The 17,933-nt window shown below is 40.8% G+C and overlaps 1 protein-coding gene across 1 annotated transcript; it reads left to right on the forward strand.

Annotated features, from left to right (window-relative positions):
- Positions 1-15,532: 15,532 nt before the first annotated feature.
- On the forward strand, positions 15,533-16,471 carry LOC124973465 (olfactory receptor 2L13-like). The gene has a single exon (XM_047537384.1). The coding sequence runs from the start codon at positions 15,533-15,535 to the stop codon at positions 16,469-16,471; it is 939 nt and encodes a 312-aa protein (XP_047393340.1).
- Positions 16,472-17,933: the final 1,462 nt, after the last annotated feature.

The raw sequence follows: 17,933 nt of genomic DNA on the forward strand, positions 1-17,933 counted from the left end.
ATATTTGCATTATCATCCTACTTTTAGAAGGTCATTGTGAAAAAAGGGTGAAAACTTTGCATACTATTTCATGTTTATCATGTGGAATTTACTTCTATGAAGAAAAGAAAAATTTATGTAAAAATCTAAGTGTTTGGTTTTGAGATTGTGAGGATTGAACAATGTAAATCTCATTGGGAATAAGAGACTATCCTTGGGCACATTATATTTAGGGTGGATCACATAGGACACATGATAACTTCACAGGTCAAGAACAATTCTCTTTGGAATGTGACCCACTTTTAGGACCAGCAGAGAAGCCTCTGTTGTGAAGGTGAGCAGACCGCTCCTGGGAGATGCCTCATTCCTCAGCTGCAGTAGTGCCTGTGGGGAGGGAAGAGCAGGAACTGAAGATGTGGAGCATGCAGGTCACTGAGGATGCAGGGTCAAGCACTCAGGGACATTCTGAGTTACACAGTCAGGTCTATGGTAACCCTGAGCACTGAGTTGAGGAGGGGAAGCAGGACCCTCAGGAGCTGAGACTGGTGAACAGTCCAGAGGAATGTCCAGCCATGAGTCAGCAGGAAGGAAGACTCCAGCTACCATGTTGAGTTTGACACATGTGGTAGTAGAGTTTCTATCTTAAGACCTTACATCTGTCTACGATTTGCTGAGATGTTACCAGACAAATTGGGCAGGAATATTTAATTCAGGAATTAAAATCAATTGAACATAGGCTGCAGTGTTGAAGGAAAAATAATTCATCCTAAATATTAATAAAATCAATTCCTTTTATTCTACTTTTCTGTTTTAATTATTGTTTAGCTATTAGTTTCTACTTTTGTTTTTCTTTCAAGGAAATTAAAGCAGTACATTTTCATGGAGAAATGAAACCCAATTACAAATGATTTTATTTTGTTGGTGTGTTTACCCCAAAATCAAATTGTCCTATTTCTTATTTTCTTGATCATCTTTGTATTTGTTCTTCCTGTTTTGGAATTCAGGAATGACCACCCTCATCCTCTTGGACCTCCGACTCCACACCCCCATGTACTTCTCAGCCAGCTCTCCTCATGGACTTGATGTACATCTCCACCACTGTCCCCAAGATGGCATCCAACTTTCTCTCTGGACAGAAGAGCATCTCCTTCCTGAAGTGTATAGTGCAAAGCTTGTTCTTCATAACAATAGCATTTTCTAAAGGCTTACTCTTGGCCTCCATGACCTGTGACTGCTTCGTGTCCATCGGCCACCCCTTCCGCTATCCCATCTGCATGAGTAAAATGACATGTGTGAAGATGACCCTGGGGTCCTAGATACTGGGCTCCATTAACTCACTGTCACAAACCACCTATATCCTTCATCTTCCTTACTGTAGGTATAGGGCCTCTGATCACTTCTACTGTGAGGTTGCCTCTGGCCTGTGTTGACACCTGGGCCTGTGAGTACATGGTGTTTTTGAGCACAATCCTGTTTCTCTTTGTCGCTTTCTTTGGCATAAATGCCTCCTCTTACTGTCCTCTTTCCTGTCTTCCAAATGCGCTCTAAAGAGGGAAGGAGAAAGGCCGTCACCATGTGCTACACACATTTAACTGTGGTGACTCTTTACCGTGCACCTTTTGTCTACACATATCTCCCAGGAGTCTCCAATCAGCAGCAGAGGATAAGAGCATGGCTGTGTTCCACACCATCCTCACCCCCATGCTCAACCCCATCATCTACAATCTGAGAAAAAACAGGTCCTGGGCACCATGAGAAGAGTGTGTGGGATGTTCTCTCAAGGAAGACATGAGCAAGGCTGTCCCTGCTCCTCTGCATTTCATTCCATGCAGACTCAACACTCTACAGCAGATTTGAACAAGCTAATGGTAGTTATCCACATAGGGAATTAAAGATTTTTTATCATACACTTACATAAAATCAATTTCAATATAATGATCATTTTATACAAACATCTGCAATGATTAATATATTTATTTAGTTGAAAATATACAAGAGATGTCAAAATGGACAATGTAATTAATTACATATTACTTATAGTATCCTATATCATATCTTTTATGTTCTAATAATATTGCTAATGTAATAATATTTGTACTGATGCTGACATGTTTTCATTTCTATGTATTTTGTATGAAGTGATCATTGTGCTTGTACACTTTGGTGGCATTCTAAGTTGTCAACTCTTGTGTGTATTTTAGAGTTGTAGAACAGAGCAACTGATAGTACAAACATTTCAAATGTCCATGACCACGTGTGACTAGTGTCCCCAAGTTCAGGACCTCTGAGTGCCACCTCCTTCTACATGGCCTCTCCTGATGTCAGGTAATAAAGGGAGGAAGAGCTTCTGGGTGCAGTCACATGGCATTGGGCAGGACTCTAATATCTTCTTGAGTCAGAGGATCTACTTTAAAGAATTTCAAAAAGTCATTTCTTATGCCCCTAAAGTTCTCCATATTTGTTGAGAGAAAACAGTTATGGGAATGAAAAATCACATTTTCTCTGACCTTTGAAGGAAAGGGAAAGTCAATGTGTAATCAATCAATCACTGAAGCAAAAAAGAGAAACGGACCTTTCAAAAAGGCATTTTATCTGGGAACAGAGAATAGGTTGATAACGCATGAAGCCATGCACAGGTGGTTGACTCAGTTATGTCTGGAAAAAGAAGGAGAGTTGGAAGGGCTCATTAGGAAGAGGGATGATTTGGAGTCACCTGGGAGCAGGCCATCTTGGAAAAGTGAATCTCACAGCTGCACTATAAAATTAGTATTAAGGTCATGTTTTGCCCTTCCATCAAAACATGCTGAGAACAACAAATATAGTGTTGAAGACCAACTGCTGGACCGTTTCTGAAGCAGTTGTTTGTGATAGTAGTGTTTTCTCCTGGTGTCTCAGTCCTGCCTTAGATCAGTATCATAAGATTGCTTTTATTTGTGTGCATGTCAAAATACATAAGAAGGCATTGGAAGCCAGTGGGACTTCAATAAATCCATTACTGGTATTACAGGGCACAATGCCCCCCCAGCAAACTAAGTTCTGAGAGATGCATGAGTTCTCCAAGGTCTTGGTGGTTCAGAGTGGACCAGGTTCCTGGTTTCCTCCATTGTCCACTGCCTGGAATGAGCACAGGGTCTACACTCAGCACCTCTGCTTAATTCAGTATCCTTCAGGTTCTTTCCAAGGACAGCAACTGCCAAGAACAGCAGAGATTGTACCTTAATGCATTCTAGTTGTGTCAACAAGGTGTCCTAACTAAGTTTTCAGGAACATAAATCTGCTCTTCATGGCTCCTGAAGCTCGGGATCATGGATTTGCAGGGTTAGTTCCTGGTGAGGGCTGTGTTCTGGTTAAACATGGTGACTTCCTCTGTGTCCTCTGAACAGTTTATGTTTACATGCTTATGAGGATTAGCAAGCTGACAGGAATGTGGAAAAGAGAGATGGAAAGAAGAGATGAGCTCCATGCAAAAGCAGGAGGGTGGACTCAGGCTGGAGAAGGGACCTCTCCTGCACTGTCACTGGAAACAAGGCTGAGTTGGACCCAGGTAGAGTAACATGAACACATTTAGTTGGAAGAGATTTGATCTTGTTTTCCTAACATGTTCCTTTTCCAAGTCAAGTAAGATAAAGGAACATCAAAGGGTGTTGAAGCTTGATCAAGGCATATATATGCTCCAACATATTGTCACATTCAAATTGGGCAAAGAGAGATGGGTGTCCATAAATCTGAGCTCAGAACTATCTGCTCAGTGAGCACTCTTCTCTAGCCCTGTTTCTTCCTTCCATATGGACTTAACAGCCTGGCAGACTGGACATGGTGTTCAGCTGGGTGGGAGTTGTGCAGGCATATGCAAAGGGAACGACTCTGAACAAGAAGGAGTGAGAGAAGGTGCCCACAAAAAATGAATGGCTGTGGCAGAGCATCTCTTTATATTTAAAACTGATCCCTGGAGCCAGCTTCTCCAGGTTCTCGGAACGGAACTGGCCCGCTAGTGAGAGCCTGTCTGAACAGAGCAGGCTCCGAGTCCCGGAGCCCCTGCAGTGCAGTGTACTCCTGCAAAGAACCAGCGGAGAGCCTCGATCTGCAGTCAGCCTCAGGGATAAGGGCAGGGCAGCCGGAGACCTCTTCAGGCGGCTCTGCCCACTCCGGCTGCGGGCTCTCTTCACGGGGCGATCCAAGATGGCGGACTAGAGGGACACTGCACCTCCGGTCGCTCCACAACCCAGGAGTTAAGAAGGGGAGGCATTGAGAGACTCAGACTGAAGTGGAGCCACGGGTGAGTCTGCCCACTGGGTAAAGCTCGGCCCGGGTGGCAGGCCCAGATAGAGGTGGCTTATCGGAGCCGGGCAGGGCAGCTAGAGTCATCCACAGGCAGTCCTGCGCACTCCGGCGGTGGGCCCCGCCCACACAGCCAGCTTCTCCAGGTTCTCGGAACGGAACTGGCCCGCTAGTGAGAGCCTGTCTGAACAGAGCAGGCTCCGAGTCCCGGAGCCCCTGCAGTGCAGTGTACTCCTGCAAAGAACCAGCGGAGAGCCTCGATCTGCAGTCAGTCTCAGGGATAAGGGCAGGGCAGCCGGAGACCTCTTCAGGCGGCTCTGCCCACTCCGGCTGCGGGCTCTCTTCACGGGGCGATCCAAGATGGCGGCCTAGAGGGAGACTGCACCCCCAGTCGCTCCACAACCCAGGAGTTAAGAAGGGGAGGCATTGAGAGACTCGGACTGAAGTGGAGCCACGGGTGAGTCTGCCCACTGGGTAAAGCTCAGCCCGGGTGGCAGGCCCAGATAGAGGTGGCATAGCAGAGCCGGGCAGGGCAGCTTGAGTCTTCCCAAGGTAGTCTTCCACACTCCGGCAGTGGGCTCTTCCCACACGGCCAGCTGCACGGTGCAGGCCCACAGTGAGAGCATTTCCGCACAGAGCCAGTTCCAAAACGTGGAACCAGTAGGGGGCTAGGGGCAGTATTCTTTGAATGAGCTGCTTTATCAGATTCCTCCAAGACATCAGGCTACTGAAGGCTGGGAGGTGATACACTGGAAATCTACTGGGACACTATAAGCCAATAGTGGAAAACTGCAATATCTCAGGGTCCCACTGACAACTGACCATTATGAGAAAACAAGGGAAGAAAATGTCCCAAACAAACCTAGATACTACATCAATAAAACCCAATGATAGCACAGCAGAAGAAATGTCAGAAAGGGAGTTCAGAATGTACGTAATTAAAACGATCAGGGAAGCTAATGAGGAGATGAAAGAGCAAATGCAGGCATTGAAGGAGGAGATGAAAGAGCAAATGCAGGCATTAAATGATCGCACCAATCAACAGTTAAAAGACCAAATACGGGAAGCAAGAGATCATTTCAATAAAGAGTTAGAGATACTGAAAAAAAACCAAACTGAAATCCTTGAAATGAAGGAAACAATAAACCAAGTTAAAAACTCCATAGAAAGCATAACCAATAGGATAGAACACCTGGAAGACAGAACCTCAGACATTGAAGACAAAATATTTAACCTTGAAAACAAAGTGGAACAAACAGAGAAGATGGTAACAAATCATGAACAGAATCTCCAAGAACTATGGGATATCATGAAAAGGCCAAATTTGAGAATTATTGGGATTGAGGAAGGCTTAGAGAAACAAACCAAAGGAATGAACAATCTATTCAATGAAATAATAACAGAAAATTTCCCAAATCTGAAGAACGAAATGGAAAACCAAGTACAAGAGGCTTATAGAACTCCAAACATACAAAATTACAACAGACCCACACCAAGGCACATTATTATGAAAATACCTAACATACAAAATAAAGACAGAATTTTAAAGGCCGCGAGAGAAAAGAATCAAATTACATTCAGAGGGAAACCAATAAGAATATCAACAGATTTTTCAATCCAGACCCTAAAAGCTAGAAGGGCCTGGAACAACATATACCAAGCCCTGAAAGAAAATGGATGCCAACCAAGAATCTTATACCCAGCAAAACTTACCTTCAAATTTGACGATGAAATAAGATCCTTCCATGATAAACAAAAGCTAAAGGAATTTACAAAAAGAAAGCCAGCATTACAGAACATTCTCAGCAAAATATTCCATGAGGAAGAGATGAAAAACAACGATGCAAATCAGCAACAGGAGGCGCTAGCCTAAAGGAATAGCCAAATAAAGGAGAAACCAAATCATGTCAAAAACAAATATGAGTCAATTGACTGGGAATACAAATCATATCACAATAATAACCCTGAATGTTAATGGCCTGAATTCATCAATCAAAAGACACAGACTGGCAGATTGGATTAAAAAGAAAAATCCAACAATATGCTGCCTGCAAGAGACTCATCTCATAGAAAGAGACACCCATAGACTAAAGGTGAAAGGATGGGGAAAAACATACCATGCACACGGACACAGCAAAAAAGCTGGAGTATCCATCCTCATCTCAGATAATGTGGACTTCAAACCAAAACTAGTCAGAAGGGATGAAGAAGGACATTACATGCTGCTTAAGGGAAGCATAAATCAGCAAGACATAACAATCATAAATATCTATGCCCCGAACATTGGCTCATCCACGTACGTCAAACAAATCCTTCTCAATTCCAGAAATCAAATAGACCACAACACAATAATACTAGGCGATTTTAACACACCTCTCTCACCACTGGATAGATCGTCCAAACAAAAATTGAATAAAGAAACTATAGATCTCAACAACACAATCAGCAATTTAGACTTAACGGACATATATAGAATATACCATCCAACACAGAATGAATACACTTTCTTCTCAGCAGCACATGGATCCTTCTCTAAAATAGACCATATTTTATGCCACAAAGTTACTGTTAGTAAATACAAGAAGATAGAGATACTACCTTGTACTCTATCAGATCATAATGGATTGAAATTAGAAATAAATGACAGAATAAAAAACAGAAACTTCTCCAATACCTGGAGACTAAATAATACACTATTATATGATGAATGGATAACAGAAGACATCAGGAGGGAAATAAAAAAATTCTTACAAGTAAACGAGAACAAAGACACATCATATCAAAATCTCTGGGACACTATGAAAGCAGTACTTAGAGGAAGATTTATTTCATGGGGTGCATTCAAAAAAAGAAGTAGAAATCAACAAATAAACGACTTAACACTACAGCTCAAAGCACTAGAAAAAGAAGAGCAGACCAATACCAAAAGTAGTAGAAGACAGGAAATAGTTAAAATCAGAGCCGAAATCAACGAAATCGAAACAAAAGAAACAATTGGAAAAATTAACAAATTAAATAGTTGGTTCTTTGAAAAAATAAATAAAATTGATAAACCCTTAGCCACACTAACAAAGAGAAAGAGGGAGAAAACTCAAATTACTAAAATTCGGAATGAACAAGGAAACATCACAACAGACACGAGTGAAATACAAAACATAATTAGAAGCTATTTCGAAAATCTATACTCCAACAAAACAGAAAACCTTGAAGACATCAACAAATTTCTAGAGACATATGAACTACCTAAACTGAACGAGGAGGACATACACAACTTAAATAAACCAATTTCAAGCAATGAAATAGAAGAGGTCATCAAAAGCCTACCAACAAAGAAAAGTCCAGGACCAGATGGGTTCTCAGCCGAGTTCTACAAAACCTTTAAAGAAGAGCTCATTCCAATACTCCTCAAACTATTCCATGAAATAGAAGAGGAGGGAACCCTACCAAACTCGTTCTATGAAGCCAATATTACCCTGATACCTAAACCAGACAGAGACACATCAAGGAAAGAAAATTTCAGACCAATATCCTTAATGAACATCGATGCAAAAATTCTCAACAAAATTTTAGCAAATCGCATACAAATATATATTAAAAAGATAGTGCACCACGATCAAGTGGGTTTTATCCCAGGGATGCAAGGTTGGTTCAACATTCGGAAATCAATAAATGTCATTCACCATATCAACAGACTTAAAGTTAAGAATCACATGATTATTTCAATAGATGCAGAAAAAGCATTTGATAAAATACAGCATCCCTTCATGCTCAAAACACTAGAAAAAATTGGGGTAATGGGAACATTCCTAAACATTATAAAGGCCATCTACGCTAAGCCCATGGCTAATATCATTCTAAATGGTGAAAAACTGAAAGCGTTCCCCCTAAAAACTGGAACAAGGCAGGGATGCCCTCTTTCACCGCTTCTATTCAACATCGTCCTTGAGACTCTAGCCAGAGCAATCAGACAAACCAAAGAAATTAAAGGGATACGAATAGGAAAAGAAGAACTCAAACTATCCCTGTTCACTGATGACATGATTATATATTTAGAGGAACCTGGAAATTCCACCAGAAAACTTTTAGAACTCATAAGTGAATTCAGTAAAGTAGTAGGTTACAAGATCAATGCTCATAAATCCAATGCATTTTTATACATAAGTGATGAATCTTCAGAAAGAGAAATTAGGAAAACTACCCCATTCACAATAGCATCGAAGAAAATAAAATACTTGGGAATCAATCTCACAAAAGAGGTGAAAGACCTCTACAATGAGAACTACAGAACACTAAAGAAAGAAATTCAAGAAAACCTTAGAAAATGGAAAGATCTCCCATGTTCCTGGATAGGCAGAATTAATATCGTCAAAATGGCTATACTACCTAAAGTTCTATACAGATTCAATGCAATTCCAATTAAAATCCCAATGATGTACCTCGCAGAAATAGAGCAAGCAATTATGAAATTCATCTGGAAGAATAAAAAACCTAGAATAGCTAAAGCAATCCTCAGTAGCAAGAGCAAAGCAGGGGGTATTGCAATACCAGATCTTCAACTCTACTACAAAGCAATAGTAACAAAAACGGCATGGTATTGGTACCAAAATAGACAGGTAGATCAATGGTACAGAATAGAGGACATGGACACAAACCCAAATAAATACAATTTTCTCATACTAGACAAAGGTTCCAACAATATGCAATGGAGAAAAGATAGCCTCTTCAACAAATGGTGCTGGGAAAACTGGAAAACTATATGCAATAGAATGAAACTAAACCCCTATCTCTCACCCTACACAAAACTCAACTCAAAATGGATCAAGGACCTCGGAATCAGACCAGAGACCCTGCATCTTATAGAAGAAAAAGTAGGTCCAAATCTTCAACTTGTTGGCTCAGGATCAGATTTCCTTAACAGGACTCCCATAGCACAAGAAATAAAAGCAAGAATAAACAACTGGGATAGATTCAAACTAAAAAGCTTTCTGTCAGCAAAGGAAACTATCAGAAATGTGAAGAGAGAGCCTACAGAGTGGGAGAATATCTTTGCCAACCATACCTCAGATAGAGCGCTAATTTCCAGAATCTATAAAGAACTCAAAAAACTCTACACCAAGAATACAAATAATCCAATCAACAAATGGGCTAAGGAAATGAACAGACACTTCACAGAAGAAGATGTACAAGTAATCACCAGATATATGAAAAAATGTTCAACATCCCTAGTAATAAGGGAAATGCAAATCAAAACTACCCTAAGATTTCATCTCACCCCAATTAGAATGGCGATTATCAAGAATACAAGCAACAATAGGTGTTGGCGAGGATGTGGTGAAAAAGGAACACTCATACATTGCTGGTGGGGTTGCAAATTAGTGCAACCACTCTGGAAAGCAGTGTGGAGATTCCTCAGAAAGCTTGGAATGGAAACACCATTTGACCCAGCTATCCCACTCCTTGGCCTATACCCAAAGGACTTAAAAGCAGCATACTACAGAGATACAGTCACATCAATGTTCATTGCTGCTCAATTCACCATAGCCAGATTGTGGAACCAACCTAGATGCCCTTCAGTTGATGAATGGATAAAGAAACTGTGGCATATTTATACAATGGAATATTACTCCGCAATGAAGAATGATAAAATTATGGCATTTGTAGGCAAATGGTCGAAATTGGAGAATATCATGCTAAGTGAGATAAGCCAATCTCAAAAAACTAAAGGACGAATGATCTCGCTGATAAGCGGATGAGGACATATAATGGGGGGTGGGACGGGCTAGCATTAGGTTTAGGGTTAGGTTTAGAGTTAGGCTAAGGAGAGCAGTAAGAATGAAGGAAAGAAGGACTGTGTAGAGGGAAAAGAGGGGTGGGAGGGGTGGGAGGGGTGGGAGGGGTGGGGGGGAGGGGAAAAATATAATAAACATCATTACCCTATGTAAACGTAAAAGAAAAAAGAAATAAATAAAAAAAAAAAAAAAAAAAAAAAAACTGATCCCTGAATGAAATTTAAAGCAAGGGGTCTCATTCACTACATTTTGTACTTCATCATAATTCCATCACATGAGTAATGTAATACAAAGTCCTCTCTCATTAAACAATATTCTGCCATCTCTTCTTCTTATAGGACACTCCATATCAGAGATAAATACCCCAAATAAAGTGAAACATGCACTTCCCAGATTTACAAATCTGAGTTTTTATAAGGTAATGAGAGATCCCCATGTCCAATTATTCCCACCCCTGCAAAATACACTTGGCAGTCAAGTTAGCTTGTTACTTCTTCCATAAGTCTTCTGTGATTTTCCAAACTTAGTTTCCTAAATAAGAGTGAAGTTGGCAGTCTGGATTGTCTCTAATTCCAAATCCTAATGTGATCCCTGAACCTGTAAGTCAACTGTTCACTTTGACAGAATCAGGATATTTGTTCATAGCATATTTAATTTAGTCACATCTGCCAATTTTCCTCTGGGAACTGACAAGTCAGTGGAGGGTATTATTCCTTCTTCTAATATTGCTGTTCTAATATTGACTGAGCACCCATAATTGATTCATGTTCTCAAACTTACGCAGAGAGGGGAATTCATAAATCATCACCTAGCATCCTTCAGAGTTCTCCAATCACATTCTGGCATAAGTGTCTGCATCCCTCCAGAGATTAATTCTGGGTACAAAGAGAGCAGAACAATGTTGAAAGGGTTCGTTGATTAGTCTAAGCTAGAGGTTGAGTTGTTTTCCATGTCGGCAAACTCAGGTAAAATGACCACAGATACTCTCCCTATGATCTTGGGAATTGGGAATCAATTAGAGGAAAAAGAATAGCATTTTAGAATTGAGAGAAGAAGATTCCACACATCTGATGCATCATCTTTTCCTGACCCCTTTCTCCCACCCGAGGAAGTAAGTGTGACATGTCTAATTCTGTTTTCTCTTGAACAAGGGAATAGTGAAGGAAGGTATGTGAGCACACTCTACACCTGCAGGAGGTGAAGAGCTCTGTGATTCAGCATAGAGATGATGGTAGAGGAGGCAGCAGTGAGCACTGAATGTGTCCTGAGCATTCCTTCCTGGTGCCTTTACTTCTCAGATCAGGAGAGCTTGGTGAGATCCAAGCCTAGTTGCTCAGCCTGGCTGAGTGTGAGCATGTCTTAGGGCTTAAACATTTTAAAGAATTCAATAAACTTTCAGGAGGCAATCTTGTAGGTATAAAACTACATCTTCCAAAATAAAATCTCAAGAACTTTAGACAAGGTGATTCGAAATGATGATATAAACAGAGTTGACTTGTGTTAGATTTCACAAAGGGCGATATTTGGGAGACGTGGTTTTCCTATCATAAGGAAATAATATTTCAGAAGAAAAGGGCAGCTCTAAAAACAACAAGAAAAATTATGAGGAAACTCAAATGTAAAATGAGACGAAGAAAACCTGTCAAAATCCATGTGTTGCTCTCTGCAGTAATGCGACTTTGAGATCATGAATTTCTCTGGATCTGATGTCTTCAATATTAAAGTGTGGGAGGAAGGGAAGAGATGGACACACAGTCAGGCTCCTGTATGTGCTAGACACACACACATTTCATCCAATGCCATCTTCATACTTCATATGAGGTTCTTGGGATTGAGTGAGCTGGGACTGAGTTGAAAATTTTCCTTACTTTTCTTGGGCTGATCATCTATAATACTTACAAAGTGTGCATTATGTGTAACTTGAAAATGAAGAACTCAGCTTTCTACACTTGCTACACTTACATGTATTAGGCCCTATCCACTGAGTATTTCTACACTCTGTGCTTGAGCAACATGCCTTGGAGGAAGATTAGGGAAGGTAATTAACTTTCAACCCATGTTTTAACCACTGGAAAAATATTCTTCAGGATATAATGTAGCCAGGAGAATTACAGAATTCTTGGGCATGAAATGAAGTCTGATACCTAATAAAATAAATCATGGTCATGAGTGGATTTTGACCCTCATGTCTAATTCCAGTGATCAAGATGATAGAAGCTTAGATTCATAGATGTACAAAGTCCTGATCTATTTCTATCAATTTTCTGACAACATGGAAGTTTCAATTTAGGAAAAAATGATAATTATTGTAGTAACTACCATCAAAGTTTTCAATAATATTCTGAATTATAATTATACAGCAGTAAATCTAAATCTAAATGTAAAGAGAGGTCTCTCTTCTAAATGACTGGCCCAAGTGGGCATAAACTTTCAATTCACTATGTATTCGTTGCTTGGCAGTGTCAGGGATGTTGGTACCTTGCTTCTTCTTAAATTAAACCTGGACTAATCAAGGAGTGGAGGAAGTACACAAGAGGATCTCGGGCATACTTCTTACAGTCTGTATGCTAAAGGCTGATTCATAAAATTAGTCACATTATCTTAGTTTGGTTTATATTACTAATTAACTTTGGGGGTAATATTTGGATCAGTCTATCAGCAGATCTGCTGAGCCTCCTATACAGTAGCCCATGAGGGAGGGGTCAGAGAGAGAGGATTCAGTGGGTCACCCCTGTCCCTTAGCAGCACCCAGCTCTGCTGATGTGCCTGGTCATCAGGGGTCTCTATCAGCCTTGGCATTCTCTGCTAAACCCAGGGAAGCCCCACTGTCCTCCCTGCCCACTTCACAGGCTGTGAAGAGGCTCCTCCTCTCACCTCTGCTCAACCAGTGTCCCTGTGTGATCTCCAGGAACATGACCCATGCACACCCACTGGCCTCTCACCTGGTCCAGAACAGTTTCCAAGTCCTCTTTCGTCCCACACACCTGCTCTGGATCCTGGAGCTTGCAGAGCACTCTGTCTCTGTGCTGTGCTGAGGACAGGCAGGCTCCTCCAGGGCTGGTCCTGCTGCTCAGTCTGTACACAGTGTTCCAGAGACTGAGGCTTCCATGGCACCTCCTGGAGTGGTTTCAGTGCCCTGCCCAGCTGTCCCTCTGTGCTTCCCCCTGCTCTCCTGTGCCTGCTCTTACTGATGTCCACACACCTCACAGCACATATGTGAGCTGCTGCTCTGTTGTCTTGTCACCCACTAAACATAAACTTCAGATTGTGGAACCTCATGTGTTTTACCCACTGAAGCAAGTCCATAGCCAGGAACACTGCCATCAATCATTCCATAATGAGAAGGACCAAATGTGTCACCATGCTGGGGATCTTGTGTTTATCTTATCTGTGAGGTCATGAGTTTTGTTTGTGAAAGTTGTAAGAAGTAGCAAAACCTGTGATCCCATCTCTGCTTGCTGGGCTGTGGTTCTGGGTTCCTGTTGGGTCCTGACCACACATATTTAACTCTGAGTGTTTGTCCATTACACAGTTATGCAAATAATTTCTAGTTTTTATAATAAACTCTCTTTCACTCTTTTATTTATTTTCACCAGAGTTTTATTAAATGACAACTTATTTTAAAATATTAAATGTGAATATTGACAACAAATTCTTAATAACTTTTCTTTCCTTTGGTAAATTGATAATGTAAGGAGACAATACAAATTAATATTGGGGTTGGGATGTGTCATCAGTAATTTTTTAAGATAGGAAAGCACAAACATAGAAAGTGGAAAATCTCATACCAACTCTAGAAAAATAAAGAAGTTAAAACACATACAATGGAAATATAAATCACGATTTCTGCATATTTGAGAGAATGAATGATAGAAAATGAATACCAGGACAGGAATGACACAAAGGGAAAAGACAGTTTATAAAGAGTTAAATTCCTGATACAAACTCAACTAAGGGCATGGGCACAAAAATCCACAACAGTATTTTGGAAGGGAATTTTACTCATGTTTATCTCAATTTGATTTTACTCTTAATGATCAAAACCTTTTTTTTCTTTCATTTTCCTTGAATGATTAACTCTGAAGATGACAATGACAACATGGAAGGTATAAATCAACAAGGCACCACTGCTCACATTCTTCCTAGTGGAACAGCTGAGCATGTGGTGCACCATCCTGCCTGAAATGTACAAAAAGTAAACTACAGGACAGGGAGATAAAATGAACAACCTAAGATCCATGTGCTCTTACCTACTCTCAAATATGGAACAAGGCACGAGGACACCAAGACTGCTACAAACTGAGTTGAATGAACTGTTGTATGCCGAGTAAAGCATTTTCCAGATGATTACTAAATGATTAAAAATAGGAAGTAGACAGGATCATGGTCTGACAGCCCGCATAAATCAATTTTAAACTGTTATTCTTTACATCAGTGAATTACACTTTTAGTATTTGTAAAATGAACACACGAATGCTTAAACTTACAGAATTTGGGCTGTTTAAATTGTAGTGAAAGATGTAAGAATGGTTAAGTGAGTTGAGGCATCTAAAGATTTCTATGGAAATAAGATTGAGTGTGTGTGTCCCCTCATCTACACCAAAGCTATGTTTCCATTACCGTGCTAGTTCTAACTGCTGATCTGAGGAACAGGGTGAAAACTATGTTGCACATTATTTGATCTGGCACTTTTCTTATGTGTTCTTTTCTTATAGGACAAAAATAAAAATGTGAATAGATGTCTATGTGTTTGATTTTGAATTTGTAGGACATCAGAAAATAGAAACCTCTTTAGGGAAGGGAGACTATACAAAGTCCAAAGAGTATACTATAATTTGGTTGGATTTTTAAGGACATATGACACAATTACATTAAAAAACAATGTTTTGAATGGTGACCCACTTTTAGAATGAACTGTGGAATTTCTTTCTAGGAGCACAGCTCCTGGGAGAAGACCTGGTTCCTCAGCTCAGGTAGTGCCTGTGGGGAAGGAAGAACAGGAAATGAAAATGTGGAGCAGGCAGGTCACTGAGGATACAGGTTCAAGCTCACAGGGACTTTCTGAGTCACACAACCAGGTCTGTGGTAAACAGCAGTGCTTAGCTGACATGGGGAAACAGGACCCTGGCTCCTCAGGAGATGAGACTGCTGCATAGTCTTGAGGAAAGTCCTGCCAGGACTCAGCAGGGAGGAAGGCTCCAGCTACCTCACTGGGTTTGCTGTGCCTCTAATAGAATTTGCATTGCAAAACCATGTTTGTGTCTACCACCTGCTAAGATGGATACAAAGAGAACAGGGGCAGGAACATTCAATTCAGGTCTAACAAACAACTGAATGAAGGCTATAATGTTGAAGGAGAATTAATTCATCCTAAAAAAAATGAATGAAAGCAATTCATTTTTATTGTCATTTTCTGTTTTATTTCAGGTTTAGTTCTTAGTTTTTATTTGATTATTGTTTTCAAAAAATTAAAACAGTACATTTTCATGGAGAAATGGAACCAAACTTTAAATGATTTCATTTTGTTGGGGTTGTTACCCCAAAACCAAACTGGCCTACTTCTCTTGCTCCTGATCATCTTTGTGTTTGTCCTCGCCTGTTTGGGAAACTCAGGAATGACTGTCCTCATATTCTTGGACCCCCGGCTCCATACACCCATGTACTTTCTCCTCAGCCAGCTCTCCCTCATGGACCTGATGTACATCTCCACCACAGTGCCCAAGATGGCCATCAACTTCCTCTCTGGACAGAAGAGCATCTCCTTCCTGGGCTGTGGTGTGCAAATGTTCTTCTTTGTAACCATTGCATGTTCTGAGGGCTTACTCCTGGCCTCCATGGCCTATGACCGTTTTGTGGCCATCTGCCACCCCCTCCACTATCCCATCCACATGAGTAAAAGCAGGTGTGTGAAGATGATCATTGGAACATGGACACTGGGCTCCATTCACTCTCTGGGGTACACCATCTCTACTCTTCATCTTCCTTACTGCAGGTCCAGGGCCATCAATCATTTTTTCTGTGAGATTCCAACCTTGTTGCCTTTGGTCTGTATGGACACCTGGGTCTATGAGTACTCAGTTTTTGGGAGCACAATTGTGTTTCTCCTCCTCCCTTTCATTGGGATCACTGCCTCCTATGGACGGGTCTTGTTTGCTGTCTTCTGCATGCGCTCAAAAGAGGGAAGGCAGAAGGCTTTCACCACATGCTCCACACATTTGACAGTGGTGACCTTTTACTATGCACCTTTTGTCTACACGTATCTCCGGCCCAGGAGTCTCCGCTCACCAACAGAGGATAAGAGCCTGGCTGTCTTCTACACCATCCTCACCCCCATGCTCAACCCCATCATCTATAGCCTGAGGAACAAGGAGGTCCTGGGCGCCATGGGAAGAGTGTGTGGGATGTTCTCCTCCAGGAAGACATGAGCATGTATGTCCCTGCTCTTCTGTGTGGTTTCTTTCCATGTTGAGTAGAACACTCTAGAGGAGCCCTGTCCAATAGGATTATAATAGGATCTATGTGTGTAATTAGAATTTTAGAGATATATTTATCAGTAAAATTAATCAAATGATATTTATTGCTATGTAGAACTATAATATTTATTAAAATTGTTAGATTCAAAATGTTATAAATAATTCTAGTATTACAAATTAGTGTTATTCTGCACTGTTGGTGTATATCTTTGAAATATTATAATACTAATATAATAATATTTGTACTGATGTTGACATTTATCATATCTACATATTTGAAAAGATTCCTGACTGTGCTTCTATACCTTGTTTTCATTCTAATTTTGTACAGTTTTATGTGAATTTTAGCAAACTGTACTTTTCATATTTCATGTGTTCCATGATCACATGGGGCCCGGTCTCTAAACTCTGTTATGGTTTCAATTTGAGGTGTCCCCAAAAACTCATGTGTGTAACAATGCAAGAAGATTCAGAAGAGAAATGATTGTGCGGTAAGAAGCTTAACCCAATGAGTGATTTAATCCATGAAAGGGATTAACTGAGTGGTAACTCGCCTGGTAGGGTGTGTCAGGAGGAGATTGAAATTGGGGCATGATTTTGGGATATATATTTATATCTAGAGAGTGGAAATACTTTCTCTTTGCTTCTTGCTGATGCAAGCTGCTTCCCTCTGCTACACTCTTTTGCCATGATGTTCTGCCTCACCTACAGTCCTGAGGAATGGAGTTGGCCTTCTATGCACTAAGACCTGTGAAACCAAGAGTCCTAAATTAACATTTCCTCCTCTATAAATGTGCTCATCAGATGGTTTAGTCACATCAGTGAAAAAACTGACTAAAGGAGCACAAAGTAACTGAAATGGGAGCAGACCTCACAGATCAGTAATGCTGTTTATGCAGCTGCAGAGTCAATCAGGCATTCAAGGGGCTCATTTTGGGGTATAAAATGGCTTCAATTTCTGGGGCAGTGACACATGCCTATTATCCTAGCAACTTGGGGGACGGAGGCAGGTGAGGGACTTCCAAGCCAGCCTAAGCAAAATTGTGGTGCTAAGCAACTCAGTGAGACTCTGTCTAAATAAAGTACATAATAGGGCTGGGGATGTGGCTCAGTGGCCATGTGCACCTGAGTTCAAGCCCTGGTTTCCAAAAAAAAAAACAAGAACAACAACAACAAAAAAAAAAACAGGAAATGGCCACTCTTTACAAGGGAGATTTTGTTTTCTGGGTTATAATGAGGGTGACTTAATCATTAGAGACTTGATCAGAACGTGCTGCTTTTGTCAGTGAGGAAGGAAAAACTCAGTGTTCAAGTTTAGAACCCAGAGCTCATTGCTTATCTGGGACTTATTGTTATTGATTTTCTTCCCCTTGTAGGATTCATCATCACTGGGAAATGGAGAATGTTGCATTCT

This window comes from Sciurus carolinensis (genome assembly GCF_902686445.1).
Source record: "Sciurus carolinensis chromosome 19 unlocalized genomic scaffold, mSciCar1.2 SUPER_34, whole genome shotgun sequence".
Taxonomy (NCBI): domain Eukaryota; kingdom Metazoa; phylum Chordata; class Mammalia; order Rodentia; family Sciuridae; genus Sciurus; species Sciurus carolinensis.